Source organism: Heteronotia binoei, chromosome 1, assembly GCF_032191835.1.
Source record: "Heteronotia binoei isolate CCM8104 ecotype False Entrance Well chromosome 1, APGP_CSIRO_Hbin_v1, whole genome shotgun sequence".
Classification (NCBI taxonomy): Eukaryota; Metazoa; Chordata; class Lepidosauria; order Squamata; family Gekkonidae; genus Heteronotia; species Heteronotia binoei.
Window position 1 is genome coordinate 10,128,856 of NC_083223.1, and position 20,112 is coordinate 10,148,967.

The window sequence follows — 20,112 nt, forward strand, 5'->3', positions numbered from 1 at the left end:
CCTCCTTGCCTGCCTCATCTCCTTTGTGATGTCAACAGGGCCTGTGATGTCATAGAGAACTTGTGTTGCCAGAGAGTGTCATTGGCTGTCTCTAGTGGGAAGGGCAGGAGGAGTCCTTTTCCCTTCTGACCTCCTTGCCTGCCTCATCTCCTTTGTGATGTCAACAGGGCCTGTGGTGTCAGAAAGAGCTTGTGTTGCCAGGGAGTCTCATTGGCTGTCTCTACTGGGAGGGGCAGGGGGAGTCCTTTTCCCTTCTGACCTCTTTGCCTGCCTCATCTCCTTTGTGATGTCGACTGGGCCTGTGATGTCATAGAGAGCTGGTGTTGCCAGGGAGTCTCATTGGCTGTCTCTAGTGGGAGGGGCAGGGGGAGTCCTTTTCCCTTCTGTCCTCCTTCCCGCCTCATCTCCTTTGTGATGTCGGACTGCGCCTGTGAGGTCATAGAGAGCTTGTGTTGCCAGGGAGGGTCATTAGCTTCGTTGCCCTGGTGTTTTAGAGAGCACGGACTGGGTAACTTGGGGCCACTCTGACCTGGATGGGCTCGGTTAGGCCAGTCTCACCAGATCTCAGAAGCTCAGCAGGGTCACCTGTGGTGAGTCCTTGGATGGGAGACCCCCGGGGAAGCCCAGGCATCACTTCCTCCCCGAATCCCACCCCTCCCAGGTACGCAGAGGCAGGCAATGACAAGCCACCGCTCTGTGTCTCTTGCATTGAACTGGATAGCCCAGGTTTGCTCGATCTTATCAGCTCTCAGAAGCTAAGAAGGCTCAGCGGTGGTCCCCTTTGGCCGAGGGCAGGGTAGGAGCTGTAGGGTTGTCTGGTCCAGGTTGAGGAACTCCTGGAGACTTGAGGGTGGACCCTAGGGAGGGAAGGGACCTCAGTGGGTGGGGCACAGTGAAACAGAGTCCGCTCTCCAAAACGTCCATCTTCTCCATGGGAACTGATCTTGTTCATCTAGGGATGAGCTGTAATTGGTTCCACCTGGAGACTGATTTTTTTTGTCGCAGGAGCTCCTTTGCCTATTAGGCCACGCCCCCCTGATGTAGCCCATCCTCCCGGAGCTTGCAGTAGGCCCTGTACGAGAAGCCCTGGGAGCTCTTGGAGGATTGGCTACGTCAGAGGGGTGTGGCCTAATATGCAAAGGAGTTCCTGCTACAAAACAAAGCCCTGCGGGTTACCATAATTGTTATGTCTGAAACGGCTAGAGTCCACTTGGTACTGAAGAGGCTCCGTAGGTATAAAATTAGAATTTGGGGGAGTGATTCATCTCGCACCTGAGGGGCAAGTCCTTTGGCCACTGTGGCGCTGGACTATAGCAAATACGATAGTCAGGTAACTAGACCTTATCTAAGTGTTAACATCCTCTTCTTGTGTGAGCAGTGCTGTACTCTCAGAGCCCTCTGGTGGTGGGCTGTGGGGTTGCTTCGACATCACCAGATTTCTAATTTCTAGACTAGCGGTGTCCAACTCCTTGGTTATGAGGACCAGATCTGACATCAATGAGACCTTGTTGAGCCAAGCCGTACCAGGCCGTACGTATTGCAGATTGGGTAGCAGAGATATAAACTTCATAAAGGACACAGACAAACACAATCTTTTTTTAATAAAAAAACCTTAATATAAAACATGCTTTAAACATTAGCGCTCGTTGGTCTTAAAGGTGCTTTCTTTGTATCTCTCTCTTGGGATCCAGGGAACTGGGCAAAGGAAGCTCTGGTTCTTTCCTTCCTTCCTTAGGGGACCAGGAGGGGGAGGAGCTTCAGCCAATAGAAGGAAGAGAGGCTTGGCTCAGTAGCTCTGCTGCGCAATTGAGACTGCCTGGAAAAAACAAGCTCGCCCTCCCCCCTTTCTCCCCAAGGGAGGAGCCTCAGTCAGTGGAGAAAATAGAAGCTTTGCTCTGTCGCTCCTGTGCGATTGAGCAAGCCTTGCAAAGCAAGCTGTGATGCAGAAGGAAGCAAGAGAGAGGGAGAAGGAAGCAGATGATAGTCAATTGCTCAGGGGCCTGATAGAAGACCTCTGGGGGCCTGATTTGGCCCCCGAACCACATGTTTGACACCCCTGGTATAAATCTTCACAGGGCCTCTTTTTTTTGTAGCAGGAGCTCCTTTGCCTATTAGGCCACACACCCCTGATGTAGCTGATCCTCCAAGTGCTTACAGTAGGCCCTATAATAGCAGCCCTGTGAGCTCTTGGAGATCGACCGCATCATGGGAATGTGGCCTAATATGCAAAAGAGTTCCTGCTATGTATATAAAAAAAGCCCCGGATATTCATATTACACCAGTCAACACTGAAAACGTTTTAATATGTTTTTGCAAACGTCAGTAGATTGGAGTTTATTAATAATCCTTTAAAGACTGTAGCATTCCTAAGAAACTTACCAAATCAGTGCCTTGACGCACCAGGAAACTGTAGGCGTCAAGTTGCGCCTTTAAGACCAACCAAGTTTTATTCAGGATCTAGGATGGAGTCTGCTGGAAGCAGACAATAGGATGGACTGGCAAACAGTCCTAAGCATAGAGAAAGCGGGCAGTGAATTAGTATGCAAAATCATGGAAATGTTTGTTAGCAGATTAAAAGAAGCCCAATTTGGGGTCTGGCGATTGTTAGTTTATGTTAGCTGGGCTGCATCAACAAAGGTGCAATACAACTCGACTCCTACTTTGTTCTATTGCTTCAGACCAACATGGCAGCCCACTTGGGTCTCTCTACACCAGAAAACTGTAAATGTGTAATCACTAGAAAAGAGGAATGCTTCAGCCAGTATCATAATGCCCCTGTATAAATCGATGGTGCGGTCACACTCTGTAAGCCGCCCTGAGCCTGCCTCGGTGGAGAGGGTGGGGTATAAATAAAATTTTATTATTATTATTTGGAGTACTGTGTGCAGTTCTGGTCGCCGCACTTCAAAAAGGATATTATAGCATTGGAGAAAGTCCAGAAAAGGGCAACTAGAATGATTAAAGGGCTGGAACACTCTCCCTGTGAAGAAAGGTTGAAATGCTTGGGACTCTTTAGCTTGGAGAAACGTCGACTGCGGGGTGACATGATAGAGGTTTACAAGATAATGCATGGGATGGAGAAAGCAGAGAAAGAAGTACTTTTCTCCCTTTCTCACAATACAAGAACTCATGGGCATTCAATGAAATTGCTGAGCAGACAAGTTAAAATGGATAAAAGGAAGTACTTCTTCACCCAAAGGGTGATTAACATGTGGAATTCACTGCCACAGGAGGCGGTGGCGGCCACAAGCATGGCCACCTTCAAGAGGGGGTTGGATAAAAATATGGAGCAGAGGTCCATCAGTGGCTATTAGCCACAGTGTGTGTGTGTGTGTGTGTGTATTTGGCTGCTGTGTGACACAGAATGTTGGACTGGATGGGCCATTGGCTTGATCTAACATGGCTTCTCTTATGTTCTTTTCAGTCCTGCATTAGACAACGTCCAAAATCACACACGGGCATAAGTTCAGCGTGACATCCTCATGCAAAAATCCCTGGCTGAGAGGGATAAAAGGGCAGAGGAATGCTTCAGACCTATCCCGTAAAGCCAGAAAAGGCCTTTGTTTCCTGTGTTTATCAAGCATTCTAATCTGTCCGGAAAACCCCGGACAGCTGTCTCCCTTTCGCTTTTAGCCGGGGCCCGCACACAATTGAAACAGATGGGAAAGAAACAAAAGCAAAAACGCTGACTGGATTTTTAAAAAGAACCAGCCGAGAGCAAGAAGGCGGGGCAATTGGATTTTATTTAGTTTCTCCTGTAAAGAGCTGGGAGTTTTGAGTGACAGATTATTCGGGGAGGTTTAAGGCCATTCCGAGCGCGGCAGGAGAGCTGAGAGCGTTACCTCCTGCTCCAGATGCTCTAAACATTTCATTTTCAACCTGGAGGGAGAAAGACAGATGCCAAGGGGATCTTCAGGCGCCCACGATTCTCCCCGCGCCACCATGTACAGAAGCAGCTACCTGCGCGAAGTGCGCAAAGAGAAGTACGAACGTTCGGACGCTTACGAAGAGCTGCCCGAATCGCCGGAGTTCAGCAGTCTCGCTCAAGCTCAAGGCCTGGAAAACCTCCAGGAGCTCAACGAACGGTTCTCCAACTACATCAACCGGGCCCGGGTCCTCGAGCAACGCAATGCCATCTTCCGTAAGCAGCTGGAGACCTTCCAGCGCATGGAAGAGCTGGCTGGATTGGAAGAGGCTTTTGCGGCCCAGGTCGAACTCAACAGCCAACGCGTTCGCGAACTGGCGGCGGACAGATTGAAGCTGGAACGCGAGGAGAAAGACTCACAGCGCATGCTGGATGAATTCCATAACAAGTAAGATGGCCGATCCTGGGGTCCTGAAAGATGTTTATTGCCATCCAAATCTCGTAACTTGTTTCTGCATTATAAACTTACATTCTGGGAGGTGGTAATGGAAAGTGCCATCAAGTTGTAGGTGATTTATGGTGCTATTTTCAAGGCAAGAGACGAACAGAGGTGGTTTTGTGTCACCATTCTGGACGTCCTTGGTGGTCCAGTTTGGTGTAGTGGTTAAGTGCGTGAACTCTAATCTGGGAGAACCAGGTTTGACTCCCCACTTGCAGCTGCTGGAATGGCCTTGGGTCAGCCATAGCTCTCACAGAACTGTCCTGGAAAGGGCAGCTTCTGGGAGAGCTCTCTCAGTCCCACCCACCTCACAGGGTGTCTGTTGTGGGGAGGAAAGTACAGGAGATTGTGAGCTGCTCTGAGACTCTGAGATTCAGAGTGAAGGGCGGGGTATAAATCCAATATCACCACCATCATCATCATCTTCTACTTCTACTTCTTCTACTACACCTTCTTCTACTACTTATACTTCATCTACTTCTACTTCTACTACTTCTACTTCTTCTTCTACTTCCTCTTCCTCTTCTTCTTCTTGGTGTAGTGGTTAAGTGCTTGGACTCTTATCTGGGAGAACCGGAATTGATTCCCCACTCTTCCACTTGCACCTGCTGGAATGGCTTTGGGTCAGCCTTAGCTCTTGTAGGAGTTGTCCTTGAAAGGGCAGCTGCTGTGAGAGCCCTCTCAGCCCCACCCACTTCACAGGGCGTCTGTTGTGGGGGAGGAAGGGAAAAGAGATTGTAGGCTGCTCTGAGTCTCTGATTCAGAGAGAAGGGTGGGGTATAAATCTGTAGTCTTTTTCTTCTTCTTCCTTGGTAGTCTCCCATCCAAATACCAACCAAGGTTGACCGTGCTTAGCTTCAGAGATCTGATGGCAACAGGCTAGCCTGGGGGAGCGAGATCAGGACAAGAAGACATACACAGTTGGTTTTGTCATGCCCTGCCTTTGTGTCACGACCCTGGACTTCCTTGGTGGTCTCCTAGTAACCAGGACTGACTTTTCTTAGCTCCCAATAGTGGATGAGATTGGACTAGCCTGGGTCATTGAGGTCAGGACAGAAGGCATACAGAGGGGATTTGCTGTTATCTGCCTCTGTGTAGCGACCCTGGACTTCCTTGGTGGTCTAAATACTAAACAGTAAGATGGCTGCAGCTAATCCTGTGGTCCTTAAAGATGTTTCTTGACCTGAAAGTCTTATCACTTGTGTCTGTATTGTGACTTAACTTGCCTGGCGATGGTGGAAAGTGCCTTGAATGGTAGTTGATGAATAGCGACCCCTTGGGGTTATCAAGGCAAGAAAGGAAAGAGATGGTGCTCCCTCTAAGCGGAGTTGTTGTCATTGTTCAGTCGCACAGTCGTGTCCGACTCTTTGCGACCCCATGGACCAAGCCATGCCAGGCCCTCCTGTCTTCCACCTTCCTCCAAAGTCTGCTCAAATTCATTCCATCAGTAACGCTGTCCAGCCATCTTCTCTTTTGCCGTCCCTTTCTTCTTTTGCCTTCTGTCTTTCCCAGCATCAGGGTCTTCTCCAGGCAGTGCTCCCTTCTCATTGGGTGGCCAAAGTATTTGAGCTTCAGCTTCAGCATCTGACCTTCCAGGGAACAGTCAGGGTTGGTTTCCCTTAGGACTGACTGATTGGATCTTCTTGCAGTCCAAGGGACTCTCAAGAGTCTTCTCCAGCACCACAGCTCAAAAGCATCTATTCTCCTGCCCTCAGACTTCCTTATGGTCCAGCTCTGACATCAGGCTAGCCTGGGCCATCCAGGTCAAGGCAAGAGATATTCAGAGGTGGTTCACCATTGCCTGCCTCTGTGAAGCCAACTCTAGACTTCCTTGGTGGTCTCCCATCCAAGTACTCACCAGGGCTGACCCTGCTTAGCTTCCAGGATTTGACAAGATCAGGCTAGTCTGGGCCATCCAGGACAAGGCAAGAGATATTCAGAGGTGGTTCACCATTGCCTGCCTCTGTGAAGCCAACTCTAGACTTCCTTGGTGGTCTCCCATCCAAGTACTCACCAGGGCTGACCCTGCTTAGCTTCCAGGATTTGACAAGATCAGGCTAGCCTGGGCCACCCAAGTCAAGGCAAGAGAAGTTCAGAGGTGGTTCACCATTGCCTGCCTCTGTGAAGCCAACTCTAGACTTCCTTGGTGGTCTCCCATCCAAGTACTCACCAGGGCTGACCCTGCTTAGCTTCCAGGATTTGACAAGATCAGGCTAGCCTGGGCCATCCAAGTCAAGGCAAGAGATATTCAGAGGTGGTTCACCATTGCCTGCCTCTGTGAAGCCAACTCTAGACTTCCTTGGTGGCCTCCCATCCAAGTACTCACCAGGGCTGACCCTGCTTAGCTTCCAGAATTTGACAAGATCAGGCTAGCCTGGGCCATCCAAGTCAAGGCAAGAGAAGTTCAGAGGTGGTTCACCATTGCCTGCCTCTGTGTAGCCAACTCTAGACTTCCTTGGTGTTCTCCCATCCAAGTACTCACCAGGGCTGACCCTGCATAGCTTCCAGGATTTGACAAGATCAGGCTAGCCTGGGCCATCCGGGTCAAGGCAAGAGAAGTTCAGAGGTGGTTCACCATTGCCTGCCTCTGTGTAGCCAACTCTAGACTTCCTTGGTGGTCTCCCACTCAAGTATTTGCCTGGGCTGACTCTGCTTAGCTTCTGAGATCTCATGAGATCGGGCTAACCTGGACCATCCAGGTCAGGGTATTTCCATACCTATTCTTTTTGAAAACAGTATGGGATTTCTCGACCAACTTCAGTGTACCTTGTGACTTCAAAAAGATCTAATGTACTAAAAGCATGGTATTTTGGTTCTGTAATTTTAGTGCAGAGTGGTAAAGCTGCAGTGCTGCAGTCCTAAGCTCTGCTCATGACCTGAGTTTGATTCCGACGGAACCTGGTTCAGGTAGCCGGCTCCAAGTTGACTCAGCCATCCTTCTGAGGTTGGTCAAGTGAGTACCCAGCTTGCTGGAGGGGAAGTGTAGGTCAGGGTTTTCCAAACTTTTCTTTCCCATGGCCTGGTTATGTTTTCACTTCTTCTTCATGGCCCACTAAAATTCAGGGGTGGAGCCAGGAGATTTTGGGTGTGGAGTCGGGAGACAGGAATTATGTCATTTCCTGTGGTGTCACTTCCAGGTCAAGGGCCAAGTGATGTCACTTCTGGGGCACACTGAACCAAAACTCCACCTTTTCCTGTGATGTTACTTCCAGGGCACTCCCCCAAACCTGCCTCTTCTGAAAAATCTCTCTGAAACTCATGCTGCCAAAATGGAGGTGGAACTTTTTCATATATTCCCAGGGTCCTCTCTTTCCATCCCCACACCTGCATGCACCTATCTGTTTGTGTGTTCTTCTCCAGCTTGCAAGCACTCCTAATGCCCATGTTCAATTGCCTGCACCACTTACACACCACTTACACACAACAGCACTGGTCAGTGTATGCAGTTGGGAGTGCTGTTGCCATTGCTATCAGGAATGCCAGCACTGTGTACCACCCACACTGGGCCCTGGCAGCTGCTCTACCTCAAAATATTCTGACACATTTAGTTGGCCCTTCCTTCAGCTGCTACTACTGGAACCCTGCCTCAAGCTACAACCAAACTTGCTTGATTGCAAGAAAATCTTTTGACAGCTATTTTTCATACTTTTCCTTGGCTAAAAAACTGGGAAATTGCTGTGAAAGATAGCAGAGAATTGTACTGCAATTAATGAATTACTCAGTTCCGTAGGGCCTGTAAGACAACCCTCTTCCGGTTAGCCTACGCCTGACTGGATAAATGTAGCCTGCTAAACTGCTGTGTTTTATACTGTGTAGTTTTAATGTTATAATGTTATAGTTTTTAGGTTTTGAATGCTTAACTTTTAAATGTAATAACTTTGCTTCTGTTTTATTGTTTTATCGTTTTGTCGTTGTTGTGAGCCGCCCTGAGCCATTCTGTGGGAAGGGCGGGATATAAATTACGGAATAAATAAATAAATAAATAAATTAAGTTCAAGTTATATGAAGTTCATACAAGCTTTTCTGCAGTTATCCCAAAAAGGATATTTATGAGGGGCTTGCAGCTTTTTACTGACTGTGTTTCCCATGCCTTTAGAAGCAACCTGATTGTGCAGATATTTAGCCAGTAAACTTCTTTCATCCTTTTTAATATCTACAAGAGGAGTTTAATTTTGGTGTCAGACAGCTGTTAAAAGCAGGACCAGTAAAATGGTGCCAAATTCATAGCACCATCACTTCCATTGCTGTTGAGATATACAGCAGTAATCTCCAATAATCTCTTTTTGCCCCACATCTCTCAGTCTCACTCACTCACACAGAAATTGCATAGAAAGACCAGCTGGCTACAACTGGGGGTGCCAACTTTTCATTGGCAGAGCTCCTATGTCTGCAACTATGATGAACAGAAAAGTTTCATACAGTAAAAATAGAAGGAAAAAAAGAAACAGAAAGAGGAAGGAAGGAAGGAAGGAAGGAAGGAAGGAAGGAAGGAAGGAAGGAAAGAAGGAAGGAAGGAAGGAAGGAAGGAAGGAAGGAAGGAAGGAAGGAAGGAAGGAAGGAAGGAAAGAAAGAAAGAAAGAAAGAAAGAAAGAAAGAAAGAAAGAAAGAAAGAAAGAAAGAAAGAAAGAAAGAAAGAAAGAAAGAAAGAAAGAAAGAAAGAAAGAAAGAAAGAAAGAAAGAAAGAAAGAAAGAAAGAAAGACATGGAAGGAAAGGAAAAGAAAGACATGGAAGGAAAGAACATAGGAGAAGCCATGTTGGATCAGGCCAGTGGACCAACCAGTTCAAAATTCTCTCATACAATGCCCAAAAAGCACCAGAATGTCCACTAGTGGGGCCAGGGCACTAGAAGCCCTCCCCATTCCTAGCACCAAGAATACAGACAGAGCATCACAAGAAAGAAAGAAAGAAAGAAAGAAAGAAAGGAAGGAAGGAAGGAAGGAAGGAAGGAAGGAAGGAAGGAAGGAAGGAAGGAAGGAAGGAAGGAAGGGGGGAAGGGGGAAAAAAGCCTTCCTCACCATCAGATGACCCCGGACAGCAACAATTCTGCCCAGGGGTCGTTTGGTAAAAAAAAAAAATAGCTACTGGAATGCCCTCTCCTCCCGGCTGAAAAACACACACCCTTCCCCTTCTTTGCCACCCAGCCCTCCTGGGGAAATCTCCCCAAAAGAACATACTGCAAGGCACATGAAAGCCCATATCTTGAAGAACACTTCATGGGTCTAAAGTGCCAGTAGATGCCAGCTTTTCTCTCAAACACTGGGAGGTGGGGAGAAAGAAGGAGAGGCAGCCCAGCTCCTCTCTGCACAACACAGAGACAGAGGAATGAAGGAAACCAAACAGAGCTCAGGCTTTGCAGCCTGTGTCAGTCTTCAAGGCTAGCTTTTCTCTGCACAACACAGAGACGGAGGGAGGGAAGGAGGGAGGGAGGGAGGGAAGGAAGGAAGGAAGGAAGGAAGGAAGGAAGGAAGGAAGGAAGGAAGGAAGGAAGGAAGGAAGGAAGGAAGGAAGGAAGGAGGGAGGGAGGGAGCGAAGGAAGGGAGGAGGGAGGGAGGGAAGGAGGGAGGGAGGGAAGGAGGGAAGGAGGGAAGGAAGGAGGGAAGGAAGGAAGGAAGGAAGGAAGGAAGGAAGGAAGGAAGGAAGGAAGGAAGGAAGGAAGGAAGGAAGAAGGAAGGAAGGAACGAACTCAGGCTAGCTTTTCTCTCCACAACAGAGAGATGGGGGAAGGAAGGAAGCAGAGCTCATGCTTTGCTGGGGGCGGGGCTAGCTTTGGCTCTTCTTGTGACCCAGTAGTGAGGCTTCCATGGCCCGGTACCAGGTCACGACCCTGCAAATAGGAAACACTGGTGTAGATGACTGGGGAAGGCAATGGCAAACCACCCCATAAAAAGTCTGCAGTGAAAATGTTGTGCAAGCAACATCACCTCAGAGTCGGAAACGACTGGTGCTTGCACAGGGGACTACCTTTACCTTTTTAATTTCAGTGTAGTCTTCTTAAAGCATGCATGTCCAACACTGCAAAACTCTTTTTTTTTTAAAAAAAAATGTAATTGTTATTGGAGTCAAACAGAGGTACAACTTAATCCAAAATACAATAATACAAATTCTTAACAAATATATTACTAATCTGTTAATGTGTAAAGTGAAATTATTAGTAATCTAGGTTGAACTGTTACTTCAAATCAAATAGAAGCTTCTAAAGTACAGACCAATTTGTTTTTTGTTTTTAAATCAGAAAACAATAAATTTAAGAAGCTATGAATTACAAAAATTAAAATCAATGCATAACATTAATGGCTTCTCAGATGTGGGAAAAAATTCTTCCTTGGAAGCGAGATAATCTAATACAGGAAACATAATCTAATATAGGAAAGTTGTGAGCTACTGCATAAATTAGCTTCCACTGGGACCATTTCCCCTGAGTTAAGACAAACGTGTGAGCCAGAGGCTAAAAAACTGTGAGTTAGCTCACACTCTATCACCTTAGAGGGAAACTGATTATAAGGACACAGCAAAAGTCTGAAAGCTGCCAGCCCATATTGGTCCATCATGGTGGCCAGGGGTGGAATTCTAGCAGGAGCTCCTTTGCGTATTAGGCCACACCCTCCTGATGTAGCCAATCCTCCAAGGGCTTGCAAAAAAGAGTCTTGTAAGCTCTTGGAGGATTGGCTACATCAGATGGGTGTGGCCTAATATGCAAAGGAACTCCTGCTAGAATTCCACCCCTGATGGTGGGGAAGACTCCTTAGGAGATGCACATCTCTGATAGGGTTGTGAGGACAACTTAGATGTTGTCCTCCATGGGTGAGGAGCAAAGTGAGGGTGTTACCCGGATTCTGATATTGCTGGTTTTCCTGGTAGTAATTAAACAATCCACTCCTTTTAATATATTGTAGCTTTTTGTGACTTCCCAGTTTGAACCTGACATTGGTCGTCTATGAAGAGTCAAATCATTTCAGGAGCAAGAACATACTGCATGCTAGAACATATAGTTGTGTGGTTTTCTGAGGCATTTAATGTAAAGCTATGTGCTGTGACACAGAGTGGCGCAGAGTGCTAAAGCTGCAGTACTGCAGTCCTAAACTCTGATTATGACCTGAGTTCAATCCCTGGTGGAAGCTGGGTTTTCAGGTAGCTGGCTCAAGGTTGACTCATCCTTCCCTCCTTCCGAGGTCCGTAAAATGAGTACTCAGCTTGCTAGGGGGAAAGCGTAGATGACTGGGGAAGGCAATGGCAAACCACCCCGTAAAAAGTCTGCCGTGGAGACGTTCTGAAAGCAACGTCACCCCAGAGTCGGAAACGACTGGTGCTTGCACAGGGGACCTTTCCTATGTGTTGTGACACTAATGGAAAGAGAAGTGTATCCCATACAATTATTCCATCTTCCACGAGCAGCTCAAGACACGGACACACAGGGAGTAGGGCTACCAGGTCCCTCTTGGATGGGATGGGGGAGACTTTCTAGGAGAAGTGACTTCATCACGCCAGCGACTCCCAGGCAGTGCTCTGGTATTTGAGTGAAAACCTCTGGTAAAACCAGCTTCTACCACAGGATAGAGGTTTACAAGATTATGGATGGGATAGAGAAGGTAGAGAAAGAAGCGCTTTTCTCCCTTTCTCACAATACGAGAAGTTGTGGGCATTCCATGAAATTGCTGAGTAGTCAGGTTAGAACAGATAAAAGGAAGTCCTTCTTCAGCCAAAGGGTGATTAACACATAGGATTCACTGCCACAGGAGGTGGCGGCAGCTACAAGCATAGCCAGCTTCAAAAGGGGTTGGATAAGCTTATGGAGCAGAGGTCCATCACTGGCTATTAGCCACAGCATATTGATGGAAACCTCTGTCTGGGGCAAGTGATGCTCTGTATTCTTGGTGCTTGGGGGGGGGGGGCAACAGTGGGAGGGCTTCTAATGTCCTGGCCCCACTGATGGACTTCCAGATGGCACCTGGGTTTTTTGGCCACTGTGTGACCCAGAGTATTGGACCGGATGGGCCATTGGCCTGATCCAACATGGCTTCCCTTATGTTCTTATGTGACACAGGGTGTTGGACTGGATGGGCCATTGGCCTGATCCAACGTGGCTTCTCTTATGTTCTTATGTAACACAGAGTGTTGGACTGGATGGGCCACTGGCCTGATCCAACATGGCTTATCTTATGTTCTTATGTGACACAGAGTGTTGGAGTGGATGGGCCATTGGTCTGCTCCAACATGTCTTTTCTTATGTGACACATAGTGTTGGACTGGATGGGTCACTGGCCTGATCCAACATGGCTTCTCTTATGTTCTTATGTGACACAGAATGTTGGACTGGATGGGCCATGGGCCTGATCCAACATGGCTTCTCGCGTGTTCTTATGTGAAACAGAGTGTTGGACTGGATGGGCCATTGGCCTGATCCAACAGGGCTTCTCTTATGTTCTTATGTGACACAGAGTGTTGGACTGGATGGGCCATTGGCCTGATCCAACATGGCTTCTCTTATGTGACACAGAGTGTTGGACTGGATGGGCCACTGGCCTGATCCAACATGGGTTCTCTTATGTTCTTATGTTCACAGGTAGGTAGCATGACAGTTGCATTGGAGGGGAGTCACCAGCAGTGGGACCCTCCGGAAGCCCTGGGCCCCAGTAGCTCCCCCACTTTGGGTACCTGGGAGACCACCAAGGAGGGCTCTGCAGAGGAAGGCAATGACAAACCACCTCTGCTACTCCTTTGCCTTGAAAGCCCCTTGCTGGGGTCGTCATGAATCAATTGCGACTTGACAGCTCTTGACACCCACACACTGCCTGCCTTTCTCCCCAGTTGGGGACTGAAATCAGCTTCTGAGTTTGGATCATTCTACCCTCTTTTTATTTCTTACAGTTGGTTAAGGCTGAACCAAGATAATAGTGAGAATCCACGGCAAAGTGAGACTTTGAACCTGGAACTTCCTAATCTTAGTCTGATGTTCAAACTACTAGACTAGTCTTATGGAACTTTCTGTGCCGGGGGAAGGTGCAGAATCCCACAGAATAGGAGCCTCTGCTCCATTAATCTATATTTGTCTTTTCTTTCACTTCTTTGTAGGTATAGAAATGAATGCGAGTATCAGCAGATGCTGAAAACAACCCTGGAACGCCTTAACAAGGTGAGTTCGCTGTATCAGATACAATGCGCCACCCCCCCCCCCCGATTTTCTTCCCTCTTTTGTAATTTGTGACAATATGGGTGCTGTCCAATATGTGCCAGCAACGGTTGTGCAATCTGCCTGACCGCTAAGGTCGTTTTTGGAGGCCCTGCTTCAGGTGCCCTCAGCTTCTGAGATTAGGTGGGTGGCAACCTGGGACAGGGCCTTCTCAGTTATGGCACCAAAGCTCTGAAACCCTTCCCCCCCATAGGTGATTCATTTGTCTCTTCCTGTTGCCGTCTTCTGTTGTGGGCAAAGACTTTTGTTTATTTCAGTTAGCATTCCCTTGGTGATCCTTCCTTCCTAGTAATACGCCATTGGGGGGATTATTGTCTGCTTGTATAGTTTCCAGTTCTTATAGTTAGTGCTATTAAAAAAAACTTTGGATATCCCTCTTTGAAAAAGACATTGGTGCGGCAAATGACCTGCCAGCTCTGGGCTCTATCAGAGGGACGACTTTTCAAGAAAGAGACTTCTTTGCAAAATATATTCTTTGAATACTTTGTTCTACAAGTATTTTCTTCGCACTAAGCACTTTATCCATACTATTTATGAATGTGAAAGTGAGTTTTTGGTGCTTAGATGCGCATCGTTGTAATGGAATTGAATGACATCACCCTTGCATAATAATTATTTGCCTTTATGTGTGTGAAATCGCTATTTGTCAAGTTTTCGTACTTAAAATTATTTAAATGAGTGATACCTTTTTTCATTAATTCCATTGCGTTTTTTGTTTTGTATTCAGTCTTTCTGTATAGTATCTTCTGCTAGCGGGCAAAGACTTTTGTTTATTTCAATTAGCATTCCCTTGGTGACCCTTCCTTCCTAACCAATGTTTTAATTGCTGGGTGTTTGTTTGTTTTTTAATGTTTTGCATGTATTTCGGCTCTGCTTTTTAATAGTTTTAACGATGCGTGTTTTGATGGGGTTGATATTAATGGTTTTAAAAGGTGGGGGTTTTTTATCGTGTCTGTTTTGAATCGTATGCCACCTCGGTGGCCCTTGTGAGGGCAGAAAGGCAGGATACAGATTGTGGAAACAATAATAATATATCCCATACTCTTGCAACTTGGGGAGGGACGGTGGCTCAGTGGTAGAGCATCTGCTTGGGAAGCAGAAGGTCCCAGGTTCAATCCCTGGCATCTCCAAAAAAGGGTCCAGGCAAATAGGTGTGAAAAACCTCAGCTTGAGACCCTGGAGAGCCGCTGCCAGTCTGAGAAGATAATACTGACTTTGATGGACCGAGGGTCTGATTCAGAATAAGGCAGCTTAATATGTTCATATGTTCAACTGATAGTTTTGCATGGGAGTTGGGGTGATTGGAGGCTTGGAGATTTCCCAGAACTACAACTGTTCTGTTGTACAAAAGATCTGTTCCCGTGGGGTGCCTTAAAACATGGCATTATATGGACTGGTGAACCTGTTTGGTGTAGTGGTTTAAGTGCGTGGAAACTTATCTGGGAGAACCGAGTTTGATTCCCCACTCCTCCATTTGCAGCTGCTGAAATAGCCTTGGGACAGCCATAGCTCTCGCAGAACTGTCCTTGAAAGGGCAGCTTCTGTGAGAGCTCTCTAAGCCCCACCCACCTCACAGGGTGTCAGTAGTGGGGGAGGAAGATAAAGGAGATTGTAAGCCGCTCTGAGATTCGGAGTGAAGGGCAGGATACAAATCCAATGTCGTTGTCTTCTTCATTTTGGGTGGGAGCTCAGAAGAGCAGAGCTCCTGAAACTCTAAATTTCATTGTGCTGTTTCTTTAAGAACATAAGAGAAGCCATGTTGTATCAGGCCAATGGCCCATCCAGTCCAACACTCTGTGTCACATAAGAACATAAGAAAAGCCATGTTGGATCAAGCCAATGGCCCATCCTGTCCAACACTCTGTGTCACATAAGAACATAAGAGAAGCCATGTTGGATCAAGCCAGTGGCCCATCCAGTCCAACACTCTGTGTCACATAAGAACATAAGAGAAGCCATGTTGGATCAAGCCAGTGGCCCATCCAGTCCAACACTCTGTGTCACACAGTAGCCAAAAAACCCCAAACAAACAGGTGCCATCAGAAGGTCCATCAGTGGGGCCAGGACACCAGAAGCCCTTCCACTGTGCCCCATTCAAGCACAAGAATACAGAGCTTCACTGCTCCAGATAGAGTTCCAACAATACGCTATGGCTAATAGCCACTGATGAACCTTTGCTCCAGATGTTTATCCAATCCCCTCTTGAAGCTGGCTATGCTTGTAGCCGCCGTCACCTCCTGCAGCAGTGAATTCCATGTGTTAATAAGTCTTTGGGTGAAGAAGTACTTCCTTTTATCAGTTCTAACCCTTTACTTCCTTTTATCAATTCTTTTTACCACCCCCCTCCCCAATACTTTCTTCTGGGTTCCATTGTTCAAACCCCCTGTGAGATTCCCCCCCACACACAAAAATGGGGGAAAGAACCAAAACATATAAAGCAGACAGATGGAAATCTTCCTCATGCCACTGTAGCCACATAAAGGTAAAGGTAATCCCCTGTGCAAGCACCAGTCGTTTCCGACTCTGGGGTGACGTTGCTTTCACAACGTTTTCACGGCAGACTTTTTACGGGGTGGTTTGCCATTGCCTTCTCCAGTCATCTACACTTTCCCCCTAGCAAGCTGGGTACTCGTTTTACTGACCTCGGAAGGATGGAAGGCTGAGAACCTGGAGCCAGCTACCTGAACCAGCTTCTGCTGGGATCGAACTCAGGTCGTGAGCAGAAGGCTCCGACTTCAGTACTGCAGCTTTACCGCTCTGCGCCACGGGGCTACCACATAGCCACGTAGGAGAAAGCAATTTTAAGTAGCATGACAAGAGTAAGGTTTTATTATGACAGTTATCATTCAAGAAGCATTTTAAGATAGATGCTGAGCAGATATAATTGAGTCCACCTTTCGGTGATGTCAGGAGGTGTGTGGCATATGCAAATGAGTTATGCAAATGAGTGCTAATGTGCTCCAGCACCTCTTTTTTATGACCCCTGCTTATATCCATGTGCCCCTTTGCCCTTTTGTACAAGTTCAGCCCCCCCCCCCCCAGCAAAGAAGAAACAGTATTTTAAAAGAAACCCTTTGAAAAGGCTTTCTTTTCAAAGGAAGTACGTTCATGGACTGGAACACTAGAGAAATAAGTCACTTGGAGGCGGGAGAGAACGAGAAGCATTGCTTCACAATCCTTGAAAGGTCTTCTATTCTTACGAAAAAAAAGCTTTTCTTTTTCAGAAGAAGCTTTAAAATTAAGTAGCTCCGTTTTCATGCGTTTCTCATATGCCAAGAAAAATAGATTTTTCTTTCATCCTTTCTCTTTGTTCTGATGGTGAATGTTTGTGCGTCCGTTTTTATCCCACAGTTGATCCTCGAGTGTTGTTTTTATCCTTTTTCACGAACTACAAAAAGGGATTCTGCTGGAACCTGGGTTGACCTGTGTTCTTTCGTTCTTCTTACTGTTCCCCACTGCTGACGTTTCCCCCAGAGCTTCCGTTAACTCTACGGTCGCTGGGTGATGCTGGGTCCAATCCAAGAAATATCTGGGGACTCTGCGGGCGGAGCCAGGAGACTTTGGGGGTGGAGCCAGGAGACATTAAGGGGGGAGCCAGGAGCAAGGTTGTGACAAGCATGATTGAACTCCAAAGAGGGTTCTGGCCATCATATTTAAAGGGACCGCACATCTTTTAATCGCCTTCCCTCCACTGGAAATAATGGAGGATGGAGGCACCTTCTATTTGGGCTCATAGAATTGGACCCCCTGGTCCCATCCTTTTGAAACTTGGAGGATATTTTGAGGAACAGCATTGGATGCTATGCAGAAGATGTGATACTTCTACCTCAAAACACACCCCTCCCTGAGCCCCAGATACCCACAGATAAATTCCCCATAAATTCCCCATTGTACCTCATGAGAGTTGGTCTTCATAGGGCATAGTGGAGTGCCCTATTACTCTCTGCCCCCACCTCCGCTTTCTGATGACCCTGAAGTGGGGGAGGGGAGATGGCATAGGGTTGCAAAGTCCCCGGTCTGGGCGGGGGTTCCCCTTGGGAGGTTCCTAATCCACCGGCCCACATTGGGCCAGCGAGGGGAACCTCCCCTATGTCGCCGGCATCATGACATCACCTGGAAGTGATGTCATTATGCTGGCAACGTTGTGCACCAGCCACTCTAGGTGTTCCCGGGAAGTCTCTATGGTTTTCCCGGACGCTCTAGCCATTTGGGAGGGAAAACTCTATGGTACAATAGGTACCATAGAGTTTTCCTCTCCCAAATGGCTAGAGAGTCTGGGGAAACCGTAGAGTTCCCCCAGAACGCCTAGAACGGTGTGTGTGATGTCACCAGTGTGATGACGTCACTTCCGGGTGATGTCATTGCACCGCGCACATGCGAGTGTCCCCTGCTCCAGAATGCAGGGGACTTGACAATCCTAGGGTGGCGGTCCCTTCAAATGTGTGGGGTCCCTTTAAATGCGATGTCCAGAACTCCCTTTGCAGTTCAATTGATGCTTGTCACACCCTTGCTCCTGGCTCCACCCTCAATGTCTCCTAGCCCCGCCCCCAAAAGTCTCCTGGCTCCACCCCCAAAGTCCCCAGATATTCCTTGAATTGGACCTGGCAACCCTATTAGAAGCAAGGCTGTTGCACCTAGGGTTGCCAATCCCCAGGTGGGGGCAGGGGATCCCCCGGTTTGGAGGCCCTCTCCTTGCTTCAGGGTCATCAGAAAGCGGGGGGAGGGGAGGGAAATGTCTGCTGGGAACTCCATTATTCCCTATGAAGATCGATTTCCATAGGGTATAATGGAGAATTGATCTGTAGATATCTGGGGCTCTGGGGAGGCTGTGATTTGAGGTAGAGGTACCAACCTTTTCGCTTAGCATCCAGTGCCTCTTCCCCAAATACCCGCCGAGTTTCAAAAAGATTGGGCCAGGGGTTCCAATTCTGTGAGCCCCAGAAGGAGGCGCTCCCTGTCCTTCATCATTTCCAACAAAGGGAAGGCATTTAAAAGGTGTGCGGTCCCTTTCAATGCGGTGGCCAGAACGCGCTTTGGAGTTCAGTCATGCATGTCACACCCTGGCTCCTGGCTCCATCCCCAAAGTCTCCTGGGCTCCACCCCCAAAGTCTCCTGCCCTGCCCCCAAAGTCTCCTGGCCCCACCCCCAAAGTCTCCTGCCCCACCCCCAAAGTCTCCTGCCCCCGCCTCCAAAGTCCACAGATATTTCTTGAATTAGACTTGGCAACACTGGTTGCAGCTGCCTGTTGACAGAGCAGGATGAAAAAAAAAAAGAACCTCAAAAAGAATTGGCTCGGGTGACTAATGGCGCCTTCACTTGCCAATGCAAATCCCGTCCGCTCTCCTCTGACACAGGGTGACCTGTCTCAAATGGTAAACATCAGATGGCTTAATGCGATTCCCGCAGCGGCAGCCGCCCAAGCGGGCCATTAAAAGCAATCGGTTGCTAGAGAACATTTGGACCCTGCTCAGAATGCACAACAAAACGTCCAAGTCCGTTTGTTCCCCTGCAGTCCGCAGATGCAGATGTCCAGAGGTTTCACGGATCAGCGGTCAGGAGCGAAAGGCCGCCCCGCTGATGGAAATGACAAAGCCCTTTGTATGATCGGGGACTTTCGTGAAAGCCGTTTTGGACTTTGCAAAAGCACCCGTGTGGGAGGGGGAGCTAAATGACATCGACTGGTCAGCTGTGCAGTGCCACGGATCCAGAAAAGCAGTAAAGGACCAAGCTTGTGAAATCCGTCATCTTTTCCCAGGGTCCCTTTCCCAACTTGCAAAACCCAAATGTCAAAATTAGAATTCGGACATCCCCTCAAAGGAAAATGCACGCCTCAAATTCAGCAGGGGCTCACGGGAGCACAGCTCCTGAACCTTTCTGACGATTCCCCCTCTTCCTTTCCCACCTACCTTGTCCACTGAATAGGAGGTGCAGCTGCATAACAGTCCCTGGGTTAGGAGAGCGGGCAGCCAGCTTGGTGTAGAGAGCCAGTTTGGTGTCGTGGTTAAGCGTGCGGACTCTTATCTGGGAGAACTGGGTTTGATTCCCCACTCCTTCGTTTGCAGATGCTGGAATGGTTTGGCCGTAGCTCTCGCAGGAGTTGTCCTTGAAAGGGCAGCTGCTGTGAGAGTCCTCTCAGCCCCACCCACGTCACAGGGTGTCTGTTGTTGGGGGAGGAGATAAAGGAGATTGTGAGCCGCTCTGAGACTCTGATTCAGAGAGAAGGGTGGAGTATAAATCCAATGTCATCATAGAATCATACAGTTGGAAGGGACCTCCAGGGTCATCTAGTCCAGGGGTGGCCAACGGTAGCTCTCCAGATGTTTTTTGCCTACAACTCCCATCAGCCCCAGTCATTGGCCATGCTGGCTGTTGTAGGCAATAAACATCTGGAGAGCTACCGTTGGCCACCCCTGATCTAGTCTAACCCCCTGCACAATGCAGAAAACTCACAAATACCTCCCCTTCTTCTTCTAGCTCTTCGTAGGCATTGTTTTACTCTAATATATATATATATATCTAGTGGTCCACTTTGGCTTTCATCAAACCTCATATTGGGGCTT

At 47.9% G+C, this 20,112-nt stretch overlaps 1 protein-coding gene across 1 annotated transcript in view; it reads left to right on the forward strand.

Moving 5' to 3' along the window:
* Positions 1-3,846: 3,846 nt before the first annotated feature.
* The window catches only part of BFSP1 (beaded filament structural protein 1), a 52,675-nt gene continuing 36,409 nt past the window's right edge, over positions 3,847-20,112 (forward strand). The window contains exons 1-2 of the mRNA XM_060230729.1: positions 3,847-4,313; positions 13,435-13,495. Of these exons, the coding sequence (XP_060086712.1) occupies positions 3,898-4,313; positions 13,435-13,495 (477 nt within the window). The 5' untranslated portion in view covers positions 3,847-3,897. The remainder of the gene's footprint in view (positions 4,314-13,434; positions 13,496-20,112) is intronic.